The 13,374-nt window shown below is 47.0% G+C and overlaps 2 protein-coding genes across 3 annotated transcripts in view; both read right to left on the bottom strand.

The window, feature by feature from the left end:
* The window catches only part of LOC110527431 (neuronal membrane glycoprotein M6-b), a 35,231-nt gene extending 25,254 nt beyond the window's left edge, over positions 1-9,977 (bottom strand). The window contains exon 1 of one of the 2 annotated variants that reach the window (XM_021608696.3): positions 9,806-9,977. In XM_021608696.3, the coding sequence (XP_021464371.1) occupies positions 9,806-9,809 (4 nt within the window). In that variant the 5' untranslated portion in view covers positions 9,810-9,977. The remainder of the gene's footprint in view (positions 1-9,805) is intronic. The other variant, XM_090240325.1, reaches the window with a different exon arrangement.
* An 833-nt stretch (positions 9,978-10,810) lies between these two features.
* LOC110527430 (gem-associated protein 8) lies at positions 10,811-12,976 on the bottom strand. Its single transcript, XM_021608692.3, has 4 exons — positions 12,874-12,976; positions 12,553-12,598; positions 12,002-12,398; positions 10,811-11,793 (listed from the first exon to the last, which is right to left on the bottom strand). Exons 2-4 carry the CDS (start codon positions 12,553-12,555, stop codon positions 11,534-11,536), a joined length of 660 nt encoding a protein of 219 aa, XP_021464367.2. The 5' UTR covers positions 12,556-12,598; positions 12,874-12,976; the 3' UTR covers positions 10,811-11,533.
* Between the last annotated feature and the right edge of the window lie 398 nt (positions 12,977-13,374).

The raw sequence follows: 13,374 nt of genomic DNA, 5'->3' as shown, positions 1-13,374 counted from the left end.
AGATATACAGATAGTGAGGTGGTCACCCCCCTAAAGTCAGGGTTATAGGTTACTGCACCACAGGCTGTATCTGTTAGCACACACATGCACCAATGTGCAAACTCACAGTACTGACACACAAAAATACACACACGTCAACGCTCACATATGCACTTGCACTAACGCACAGAAGCTATCACACAAAAACACACGCACACACACCGCCCACTCTCCATCTGGTGACTAGAGGGCTAGAAAGAGAGAGTGGGTGATCTACAGAGAGTAGAGAATAGGAGAGAGGGAGAAGAGGGAGGTGAGGAGAGAGGGAAAAGAAGGGGGAGATGAGGAGAGAGGGAGAAGAGGAGAAAGGGAAAAGAAGAGGGAGATGAGGGAGATGAGGAGAGAGGGAGAAGAGGGAGATGAGGGAGGTGAGGAGAGAGGGAGATGCAAGAAAAGAGGAGAGAGGGTGAAGAGGGAGATGCTGGAGAAGAGGAGAAAGGGAGATGTGGGAGAAGAGGAGAGAGTGAGAAGAGGGAGAAGAGGGAGAAGAGGGAGATGCGGGAGAACAGGAGAGAGTGAGAAGAGAGGGAGATGAGGAGAGAGGGAGAAGAGGGAGATGTGGGAGAAGAGGAGAGAGTGAGAAGAGGTAGATGAGGAGAGAGGGAGAAGATGGAGATGAGGAGAGAGGGAGAAGAGGGAGATGAGGAGAGAGGGAGAAGACGAGAAAGGGAGATGTGGGAGAAGAGGAGAAAGGGAGATGTGGGAGAAGAGGAGAGGAGAGAGTGAGAAGAGGGAGATGTGGGAAAAGAGGAGAGAGGGAGAAGAGGGAGATGAGGAGATGCGGGAGAAGAGAGTGAGAAGAGGGAGATGCGGGAGAACAGGAGAGAGTGAGAAGAGAGGGAGATGAGGAGAGAGGGAGAAGGAGATACTGAGAGAGAGAGAGAATATAATACAGAATAGTCTAGGCTTTATTTGATCTGTAGTTCTGGTGTATAGGCCTACAGTTTGGGGGATGGTTACAGACTTCCCCATCCTAACAAAATATAAGATAATTAATGCTGGACAATAAAATTACAAAGAAAAAACTACATATTCATATTTAATTTGAATTCATTTGCTCTGTGTACTATTGTTCAGCTCGTTTTCTAATACACACACATCCTCAAACAAAGGGACGCCATCTGCCCCGAATCCTCTTAAATAAGGTATTAATTCTGATGCACGTGGCCTAATGCAGCTCAAATGCTTGCTGTCTAGCTGGACAAAGCCTCGTGCACTGTCAGTTGTAGCAGAGCCACACAACTGTCCAGGAAAGGGGCTTTCAGAGCACAAACAGGTGTTTTACAGAATGTCATCAGGAGTCAGACTCTGAGGGTCCAATATGTGGTGGAAAAATCTTCACATGGAGGCTCAGGCTGAGCTGAGCACTGGGCAGTGCAGTTCAACACTATAGCTCCTGAAGGTTGAATATCGTCACACACACATGCACACATAGACACCCCCCCCCCACACACACACACACCATTCAATGGTCATAGAGGGGGAGCAAACAGCAAACCTCCTGGGTGAACCTCAGGGTCCATTTCCCCCCACATCCAATAATCCCTTATGCTGGGTCACAGATTAAGCACTTGTCCAGAAGATGAGATACAGTGGGCCCTGGCACTCTCTCCTTCTGCACACATAATACACACACACACACACACACACACACACACACACACACACACACACACACACACACACACACACACACACACGCACTCTTTGAGGTTCGGATCCAATCTGTTCCAATTTAAGAGATATAACAGGTCAAGCCAATACTGTATATCCTCTCTGGAAATCTCCTGCAGAGTTAGACATTGGGCTTTGGTCAAGTAGAGTAGATATCAGCCCCAATCATAGAATCCTTGACCATAGTGTCAAACCAAAAACAGCTGTTCTAGTTATTATATTTCTATGGTTAGTCTGTGGTTGGGAGGGTCATTGGGGAATGTAGGGATTTAATATCCCTGTATATTAATCCTCTGTAGCCATATGACTGCATCCTGTATACTGACTGAATTATCCACTAAGGACTAACAAATGCGGTCTAGACAGGCCAATAACTAACTCTCTCTGTCGCTCTCTCTTTAGATCAGGCCACCCTGATCACTAATCTTTGCTGACTCATTTTATGTCCCAGAAAATGCACTGAACCAAAGATGTCAGCCACATGGCTTCCCTTTATAAAAGAGCTCAACAATGGAATCGTGCCTTTAATTCCTCAGAGGATATCACTACTTACTTTCCTATGACCACAAAATAATAGTTAAAAAAAAACCTCTGAATATGAATTAAGGAGCGGGACCGGGACGCCTCTCCTTCCTCATTACTGTGGAACAGAGAGGAACTAGAGCCGCTGGAGCCACAATGGGGTCGTCACTCTCCCAGTAATGAGGCCATTACGGCTCCATTATGCCCTCCGATGTGGAGTTAATGGGGAGAAAGGAACAGCCTGGCCTCCCTTTGATGTCCCTGGAAACAACACTGCAGTTATGTCCTCTAATTCTGTCCCACTCCCAAAGCACCTCCATTTTGGAAATCGGTTTACAAAACTTAACCAATTCCATTAAAGGATATGTAATGTGTGTCTGACTTGGCAAAATGGATCGGTCCGATCTTCTACAAGTCAACATGTGAGTCAATTCAAATATCGACTCAACAGAGAGATTATGTCAGCCCAAGGTGGATGTCAATCGCTGTTGCTATGGTGACATGTCAACATGACGACAGTCATAGCTGATTGAAATCTATGAATCTAATGATGCGATCGGTTCCGAGGACACGTCTTCTGTGTTCTCTCCGACAGCTGAAGTCAACGAAGTGCAAATCTTTGAAATCCCGAGCTAAATACGGATGGCTGTAAAGAGCGCCTAGTCAAGTTTGGAAAATAAACGGCATTAGATATAATCAGCCCTGTGGGTGGATGTTCTGTCTTGGTCATCAGCAGGTCAACTAATGGCATCATCTACAGACCTTCTCCCCAGAGTTAGTGGATGGCCACCCTGACAGAGGCTTTGGAACACGTTTGGTCATGTTTGGTCATGTTTTTTTGTTTACGCCTCAAGCTGTCTCTGTCTCCTTCCCTCTCAGAGTTATATAAAGCCCCCGAGGACCTGCTCCCCTCCACCGCTTGCGGGGCTCTCCATCCATTAGAGAAAAGAAGGAGAGAAAACAGGATTTTCTCAATGCACCAAGAACACCAAGCACACCACCCCTAGAGGCATTCTGCATGCATCTGTATCATCCCAAATGGCACCCTATTCCCTATTTAATGGTTCTCTAAAAGTAGTGAACTACTGTATATTGGGAATAGGGTGCAATTTGAGACACACCCATGTTCTTGAACAAGTTCCCATGATTCTCATGACCCCCATTCGGTCACCCTACTCCAGCCTACTGCGTTTCCACCAATGGGCTGCCCTTGTCTGACCCCTGAACCCTCTCTGAACCGTCGTCTGAGTCTCGTATCCTACTCACCTGGGATAGCAGCAACCTGTCCAGTGATGATATGCGTGTCTATATACTGCCTATCGGGTGGGGATGGAGTTTCATCGATACACAGACGACTGATCAAACACCAGCAACCAAAAAAGCTAACTAATACAGACACACACACATATAAACACACATACACATTATCTGGGAGTGGGCATTAGGAGCCTCCTGCTGAAGCTTCATCTAATCCTGGCTGTTTTAATTGACTTTGCTCCCTGTAAAAGGGAAACGTTGGCTGGGAGAGTGCCTATGGGTGTTCTGATTAAGTCAACCACAGCTGGGACTAGGGGGACATGGAGGGCTGTAACACAGCAGCGACTCCTAATTCTGCTCCCCTGGTTAGACGGGGCAGAGAGGACAGGGCACACGGGACGTAATCTGTCAGGATGACCCACTTTCCCACCAGGCCATTCTCTGCACGCTCTCGCCCCGCCCCTACGCTGGCGGTCACTAAGGAGACGCCTAGCTCCCTCTCATCAGGGACTCTGAACGTGGATGCTGGAGAGAGTTCATCCTTAGTAACTAAATATCAACCCCCCGTTGATATTTAGTTAGTTGTAGGTTCTGGCGGCACCTTTCCCAATCCTGCTGACAACCTTATCTGCTCATACTCACTCCCCACACAGATTAACTAGAGCACACACATACAGATCCACTCACACATGTACATCCATGCAAACTCTGCCGGTCGCGTCTGACTTGGCTCTCAGACGCTGCCTAACTGAAAACTCCTGCAACTCTAGTTTCCTCACCTTAACTCTGGCTAAACTATACGGTGTGGGCCGACAATTTGCTGAGCCAGCATCCATCCCTAGACATATAGGGATGTGAGGGGAGTTACATAGGGAAGGGGAGTCATATAGGGATGTGAGGGGAGTTACATAGGGAAGGGGAGTCATATAGGGATGTGAGGGGAGTTACATAGGGAAGGGGAGTCATATAGGGAGGGGAGTTACATAGGGAAGGGGAGTCATATAGGGAGGGGAGTTACATAGGGAAGGGGAGTCATATAGGGAGGGGAGTTACATAGGGAAGGGGAGTCATATAGGGAGGGGAGTTACATACGTAGGGGAGTCATATAGGGATGTGAGGGGAGTTACATAGGGAAGGGGAGTCATATAGGGAGGGGAGTTACATACGTAGGGGAGTCATATAGGGAGGGGAGTTACATACGTAGGGGAGTCATATAGGGATGTGAGGGGAGTTACATAGGGAAGGGGAGTCATATAGGGAGGGGAGGGGAGTTACATAGGGAAGGGGAGTCATATAGGGAGGGGAGTTACATATGTAGGGGAGTCATATAGGGGGGAGGGGAGTTACATACGTAGGGGAGTCATATAGGGAGGGGAGTTACATACGTAGGGGAGTCATATAGGGATGTGAGGGGAGTTACATAGGGAAGGGGAGTCATATAGGGAGGGGAGTTACATATGTAGGGGAGTCATATAGGGAGGGGAGGGGAGTTACATATGTAGGGGAGTCATATAGGGAGGGGAGTTACATACGTAGGGGAGTCATATAGGGAGGGGAGGGGAGTTACATAGGGAAGGGGAGTCATATAGGGAGGGGAGGGGAGTTACATACGTAGGGGAGTCATATAGGGAGGGGAGGGGAGTTACATACGTAGGGGAGTCATATAGGGAGGGGAGTTACATACGTAGGGGAGTCATATAGGGGGGAGGGGAGTTACATAGGGAAGGGGAGTCATATAGGGAGGGGAGGGGAGTTACATACGTAGGGGAGTCATATAGGGAGGGGAGGGGAGTTACATTGGGAAGGGGAGTCATATAGGGAGGGGAGTTACATACGTAGGGGAGTCATATAGGGATGTGAGGGGAGTTACATAGGGAAGGGGAGTCATATAGGGAGGGGAGTTACATACGTAGGGGAGTCATATAGGGATGTGAGGGGAGTTACATAGGGAAGGGGAGTCATATAGGGAGGGGAGTTACATATGTAGGGGAGTCATATAGGGAGGGGAGGGGAGTTACATATGTAGGGGAGTCATATAGGGAGGGGAGTTACATACGTAGGGGAGTCATATAGGGAGGGGAGGGGAGTTACATAGGGAAGGGGAGTCATATAGGGAGGGGAGGGGAGTTACATACGTAGGGGAGTCATATAGGGAGGGGAGGGGAGTTACATACGTATGGGAGTCATATAGGGAGGGGAGTTACATACGTAGGGGAGTCATATAGGGGGAAGGGGAGTTACATACGTAGGGGAGTCATAGGGAGGGGAGGGGAGTTACATAGGGAAGGGGAGTCATATGGGGAGGGGAGTTACATACGTAGGGGAGTCATATAGGGAGAGGAGTTACATACGTAGGGGAGTCATATAGGAAAGGGAGGGGAGTTACATACGTAGGGGAGTCATATAGGGAGGGGAGTTACATATGTAGGGGAGTCATATAGGGGGGAGGGGAGTTACATACGTAGGGGAGTCATATAGGGAGGGGAGTTACATACGTAGGGGAGTCATATAGGGATGTGAGGGGAGTTACATAGGGAAGGGGAGTCATATAGGGAGGGGAGTTACATATGTAGGGGAGTCATATAGGGAGGGGAGTTACATACGTAGGGGAGTCATATAGGGAGAGGAGTTACATACGTAGGGGAGTCATATAGGGAGGGGAGGGGAGTTACATACGTAGGGGAGTCATATAGGGGGGAGGGGAGTTACATACGTAGGGGAGTCATATAGGGAGGGGAGGGGAGTTACATACGTAGGGGAGTCATATAGGGAGGGGAGGGGAGTTACATACGTAGGGGAGTCATATAGGGAGGGGAGTTACATACGTAGGGGAGTCATATAGGGAGGGGAGGGGAGTTACATACGTAGGGGAGTCATATAGGGAGGGGAGTTACATACGTAGGGGAGTCATATAGGGGGGAGGGGAGTTACATAGGGAAGGGGAGTCATATAGGGAGGGGAGGGGAGTTACATACGTAGGGGAGTCATATAGGGAGAGGAGTTACATACGTAGGGGAGTCATATAGGAAAGGGAGGGGAGTTACATACGTAGGGGAGTCATATAGGGAGAGGAGTTACATACGTAGGGGAGTCATATAGGAAAGGGAGGGGAGTTACATACGTAGGGGAGTCATATAGGGAGGGGAGTTACATACGTAGGGGAGTCATATAGGGAGAGGAGTTACATACGTAGGGGAGTCATATAGGAAAGGGAGGGGAGTTACATACGTAGGGGAGTCATATGGGGAGGGGAGTTACATACGTAGGGGAGTCATATAGGGAGGGGAGGGGAGTTACATACGTAGGGGAGTCATATAGGGAGGGGAGTTACATACGTAGGGGAGTCATATAGGGAGAGGAGTTACATACGTAGGGGAGTCATATAGGAAAGGGAGGGGAGTTACATACGTAGGGGAGTCATATGGGGAGGGGAGGGGAGGGGAGTTACATACGTAGGGGAGTCATATAGGGAGGGGAGAGGAGTTACATACGTAGGGGAGTCATATAGGGAGGGGAGGGGAGTTACATACGTAGGGGAGTCATATAGGGGGGAGGGGAGTTACATACGTAGGGGAGTCATATAGGGAGGGGAGTTACATACGTAGGGGAGTCATATAGGGAGGGGAGGGGAGTTACATACGTAGGGGAGTCATATAGGGGGGAGGGGAGTTACATACGTAGGGGAGTCATATGGGGAGGGGAGTTACATACGTAGGGGAGTCATATAGGGAGGGGAGTTACATACGTAGGGGAGTCATATAGGGAGGGGAGTTACATACGTAGGGGAGTCATATAGGGAGAGGAGTTACATACGTAGGGGAGTCATATAGGGAGGTGAGGGGAGTTACATACGTAGGGGAGTCATAAAAGGAGGGGAGGGGAGTTTGCAGGTTCAAGAGACTTCAAGACAAACACTGAGATCCCAGGAATGGAGACACATTGGGATAAAAGTGTCTGAATAACTCAGGGGACAGGTCACAACTCTCCTCTCGAGAAGCAACCACTGTTTGATAAAACAGATCATTAATGCATTTTGCTTTCCCGTCTATCTCGTACAACATCTTCTAGTCAGAGAGCTCAAAAGCCAAGGAGCTGAGGATGGAAATTGAGGCGGGACTGTGGGGTCTCCCTTAACAACTCACAATATCTCACCACTGTCTTTGCTGACATGCTTAACCCAGCCCTCCTACCCCGCCCCCCACTGTTTTATCTGACTAGCCCCATAATCCCTCTGGCCCAGATACTGCAGGCAGCTCAACATGATGTCACATCACATCCCCACAGCAGGTACCCCCCCCCCTTCCCCATTTCATATATTCGCCAGGAAGCCAGGGTCACATGACCAGGGCCTCTGCTTCAAAACAACCCGCACCCCCACCACCCAGGAAAATGTTAAAATGTTGCACCTGCACCTAGCCTGTCGCTCCAATGGAATCCTTTACAGCGATCACTCAGAGGCCAATAATAAGTATTGTTGCAGGAGAGAGAACGTACAGGCCTCGGAGGTTAGTATCGTCATCATTATGGTTCCCATGTAGATGGAAATAAAGATTGACAGGGCTACAAATGGGCATGCTCGGCCTGTGTATGTGTGTGTGTATGTTCGCGCACATGAGTGTCCCCAGATCACACGTAACAGGATTGAGATGGTGCCTTTAAACTCCCAGCATACATAGGTGTCGCTATGGCAACAAGTCATCTCAACGATCCCTCCATCTTCCATCTCAGAGACCAGAGAAACCAATGGTTGCATGAAAGTCTCAGAAATGACTCCTACCACAGGCATGGCTACAGTAGCCAGACAGCCTATGGCAGTCATGGAGATTTCTTTACAGTGAGAAGTGGAGTAAAAGAGGAAAGAGAGAGGAGTAAAGACCTCCGCTCCAGTCCTCTGTTTATCCAAATATCCTACGTTAGTTCACCTAGGGTGTGTGTGTGTGTATGTGCTTGTGTTCGTCAAGTGTGTGTTTAAGAGGCTCTTCGCTGCTCAACTCACAATCAACAGCAGGCAGCCTAGTGGTTAGAGCGTTGGGCCAGTAACTGAAAGGTTGCTAGATCAAATCCCCGAGCTGACAAGGTACATATCTGTCATTCTGCCCCTGAACAAGGCAGTTAACCCACTGTCATTGTAAATAAGAATTTGTTCTTAAATGACTTGCCTAGTTAAATAGACAATGGCCATTTTTTTACCAGGTAAGTTGACTGAGAACACATTCTCATTTCCACAGTACCTGTGGAATAGTTTCAGGGTATGAAGCAGTAACTCAACAGCTTCCTAACCAACCAGAGAGGAGAGAGAGAGATGGTGTCTTGTTGGAGAGGTTGGCTAACGTCACTGCCTCCCTGGGTCAGAGTGTTAAAGGCTGCTGTTGCTAGAGAGCACAGCCAGTGTCATGCAAATCTGTCACGATCAGCCATAACAGACCAAGGCTGAAACAATGACACGACATGGCTAGAAACAAAGCTATCTGGGTTCCATTCAACAGAGAGGGCAGTGACAAATAAGTGAGATCCTCATGGGTAGTCAGTCAGTGTAGAGCGCGATAGTTCCCTTTTGATTATTCAGTCCGTGTCACAAGTCAAACTCATTCATTGCATTTATAACTCAGCGCTCACACAGCAACGAGAATATCCCCAGGCTCTGTTGGGGCAGAGAGTAGTCTGCCATCAGACTCCATGGATACACGGCGGAGAATGTACAGTATTCAATGAATTATTCCAAGGCCACAGCTGAGACAGATCACTTGAATTCTTTCCCATCCATTTGGGCTACAACAGGGGCCAGGACACACGAGGACGTGCACCCAGATTCACACAGACACGATCTGTCACCGCATGCACTTAATGTGTTAGTGTAAACAGAAAAAGCTGATATAATATCAAATATAATACAGAATACAAAACAATAAAAAACGATTTAGTAACTGTAGGCCACTACATTCTGTAAACCTATTAGTTTATTGGATTATTATTTTTTATTGTTGTTGCGTAAAATCAGTCAAATCACAGAACGTGCTCAGCATTAGCCTGTAGACTAGATTAGGCAAATGAACTATGAGAGCGCAGTTCAGATGATAGAATTTATACTTGACACCATGAATGAAATCCATTTAACATCGCCTTAGTCAATTGATCGTGCTTGTAGGCCCCGCCTACTAAATCGAGCACTCTAACCTGTTGAACACTATTGCTATGACATTAAAAACGTACCCAAGCATGAAGAAGTAAAAAAAAAAGACAACATGTGTAGGCATGTCTTTTCCAGTTGAAGAAACGAAAAGGAAAGTATTTGGGTATGAATAATTGCACCTACCCATTGTGTTACTTTCGTAGAACTTCAGTGCTTGGCGGATGCGATGTATCAAAAAGTTATGCAAGCAGGGAGCTGTTTCGTGCAGGGTAGCAGGTCGCGCGCTGGAGCACCAGTGCACGAACGCTCTCCCCGAATTCAATGCACCCCATCCCGTAGGGACTGGGGAAGGGTGAGTGACGTCGATGCTGGGCCTTGGGCCTTTTTTAGTCAATAGAAAAGCTTACTAATGTCTGCAACAAAATTGCATTCAACATATTTTGATCTCTACTATGACATTCTTGATGTATTTTTATTAATTTACTTAACCTTTATTTAACTAGGCAAGTCAGTTAAGAACAAAGTATTTTTTCAATGACGACCTACCCCGCCAAAACCGGACAATGCTGGGCCAATTGTGCGCAGCCCAATGGGACTCCCAATCACTGCCAGATGTGATCTCACCTGGATAGTAATGTTATTTATTTTTATTTGGGGGGGGTATTTTTGTGAAATGTAATAAACTTGAAGGGGACAAGAGAAGTAAATTCAGTGTTTATGGTACGGGAGGAAATTATCTATAAAATATCACATTTGACCTCTTGGCTTGGCAACCATGGCCAGTGGGCTAAGAGTGAAATGGCAGGTGACGGAAGACCTCTGCAACTCCTACCCTGACACAGAATGCCACCAATGGTTTGTTGCACCATGACCCCAATGTAAATGTCAAGCGTGTGTAGACCTAACTCTGGTTCTGTGTGCTGGCCTATTTTCTAGCAGTTGGACCACCTGGTTTCCTGTGACAGTAAGACTAAGGTTAGGTGAAGTTACATTTAAAAAAAAATCAGGCCAAAACCATCACTACAACTATGCCAGAATCCACTCAGTGGCTGGATTCTCATATATAACAGAACACAGACCCCATTAAATCAATGTACCAAGATTCAATTTACAGGGCCATAAATGATCATTAGCCTCACTGACACAGAATTTGACATTTCAAATCTGATAACGTATTTAGAGTTTCAATTCATCACAAACATTCTTTATTCAAAACTAGATTAACAAGCTTACGATTTTGATATGAAACAGACACACAGGAAGGAACCAACACATTGTTCTACCTGAGCACGCTGAGGCAGATGCAACCCATCCGAATGTTGAGAAAGAAGCAGACAAACATTGAGTCGGAGGCTATTAAGCAGCGTCTGAAGATGATATCAAAACAATCTAGTGAAACCAAATTAGCAGCAATCTTTCTTCATTTAGGGTTGAATTAACTAGGAATGAAATCCCCCCCCCCAAAAATAAAAACTACCTCAACAATAAGAGGATCATAGATTGAAGGCTACCTGGACATGAAACCATGCTTGTTGACCGAACAGGTGGCCTGAAAAAGAGATTCACTTTTGAGTCTGTAAACTCAATTTGCTGGGGAGCTTTAACATTTATGCAAATAGTGTATACCTGTCCTCTTCTTCTTTTCATTGTGAAACCAGAAGAACGGAAATAACTGGCTAAGAACGACAGAAACAAAATTCCCCCAAAAAATGTTGGTTGACATAAGATGTTATGGTGAGAGGGGAATGTTTAGGCACTTGTGATCAGGTTGCAGGGAGTACCTCTCCGTTTCAATCAGTTTCCTCCCTACTGAACATGACCCAGTTTCTCAGCTCTATGTTTCAGGGGGTTGTCTCGACTGGAACTGTGTCGGTGGGCTCCATTGGAAGAAGATGGACGTCCGTAGTGGAGCTACAGTTTTAGAGGGATGACGGGCCAGTATTTGGGCTGTTTCTTGTCACAGTTTCTGTCGAAGGTGAGCTGCATGGCCGTCTCCATACCCTGGATCTTTGCCGCGTCTTCCCCGTACAGCTTCTTCATCTCAGCGCCTCGGCGCTCGCCCGGCCGCTCAGAGGGGGGCAGCGACCTGCTGTGCCAGGATATTCTGTGCAGGTCTTGGTCGGCCAACACGTAATTATCCTGCTGCTCCGCCTCCAGCTGCTGCTGCTTCTCTGTGGGGCGGAACACAAGACACAAGGCTTTTAAAGTCAGCCTCAGAATACTTCATAATTCATGACATGTAATTCATTCATTAAATGTAGTTGTATTGGTGCATTAAGTTGTCTGCTTATACAGCAATATGACGATAGAGTTATTAACACTCATTGTGGAACTTTTAAAAGTAGAGACTGGCTGGCTGACTGACACACACACACTCACTGAGCTCCTCCTTGTGCCGCTCAGTCTGGGCAAAATACTGGCGCAGCTCCTCTGTGATCTCCATGTTGCTGACATCACATTCGATCTCGCTGTCCGAGCCACTTTCTCCGCCCCCCTCCTCGTCATCTGTGCCCCCCTCCAAATCCTCTTCCACATGGTCCTTAGCAGCGACCGTCTTCTCTGCCCTCCTCCCCACACTCTCTCCCCCATGCCAGTCTGCATAGCGTTGGGGGGCAGTGGGGTACTGTTGGGGGTAACCTGGCCTGTAGGCAGCCTCCCAGGCTTTTCTGTAGGCCTGCCTGTGTCTCTGGTGCCAGTTCATAGCCTGCTGGTAATGCTGCCAGTAGTGGCCATACACAGGGTGGGCAAACCAGGAGTAGATGCTACCATGGTCCTCCTGTCCAGGACAACAGAGGATGGATGACATTGTTATCACCATGATTCATTGATAACATCCAACCAACATACATTGTTTCATCAACGTTCACGTGCAAAACTAACCGAAATGTGCAGAACTAGGCTAACCAAAAAGGTCCAATGTGGTACCTTACCATGGTGGTGCTTCTCCTGCAGCGTGGTTTAGATCGCAGCTAGTGTCTGTAAAGGGAAATGCATTGTGGTCATAATACACCTCATTTCAAAACAAGTACAAGCTAACGTTAGCTGGCTAGCATAGGAGCTCCAGGGAAGCCATAGCAAGCAAGTTATCAGCAGCGAACAACGATATCAATCCAAAGATGGAGGCAGCTGGCAGTTAGACACACGCCAGAAATAAAACAGATACATCCTCAAACATCAATAGCTATAACATTATTATAGACGGGATCTCATTGTGAATAAATGCACGATACATAACGTATATAGTTAGTTACCTTCATTTAGTGCAGTACACCCAAGCGATGACAAACGCACGCGCTGCATACAGCAACCAAGAACCAGGAGAAAAAATCTCCCAGAAGCCTTTGAATTAAAAAATATATATATATATATATATATATTTAGTTCACGACTACATGGTGCCACCTAGTGGATAGTAGTTAAAACGAATACATATATAGCAAGTTTGTTATTTGAGTGTATCGCTATGGCAATACCCAAAACGTGCAGTAATGGGGGGCCCCAAGACCAAGTTTGGTAAAACTCTGGTCTAGAGAAGTTCACCTGTCAATTGGCAGTGGCACACACACACAGGTGCCGAATATTTTCTATATGTAATTTGTGCGTCATGCATGTGCTCTGCTACAGCTGTAGTCAAAATTAAATTGTTTGTTTTTGTTGTCATTATAATGTTTGAGCGTTCAGTGTTGACTACATAATATGTTGAAAACTATCCAACCTCATACTGTACAATCATTGCATCCATTTTGCCTTTA

Source organism: Oncorhynchus mykiss, chromosome 7 (genome assembly GCF_057628025.1).
Source record: "Oncorhynchus mykiss isolate SJ-2025 chromosome 7, ASM5762802v1, whole genome shotgun sequence".
Classification (NCBI taxonomy): Eukaryota; Metazoa; Chordata; class Actinopteri; order Salmoniformes; family Salmonidae; genus Oncorhynchus; species Oncorhynchus mykiss.
This window is presented reverse-complemented; position numbering and strand designations above follow the sequence as displayed.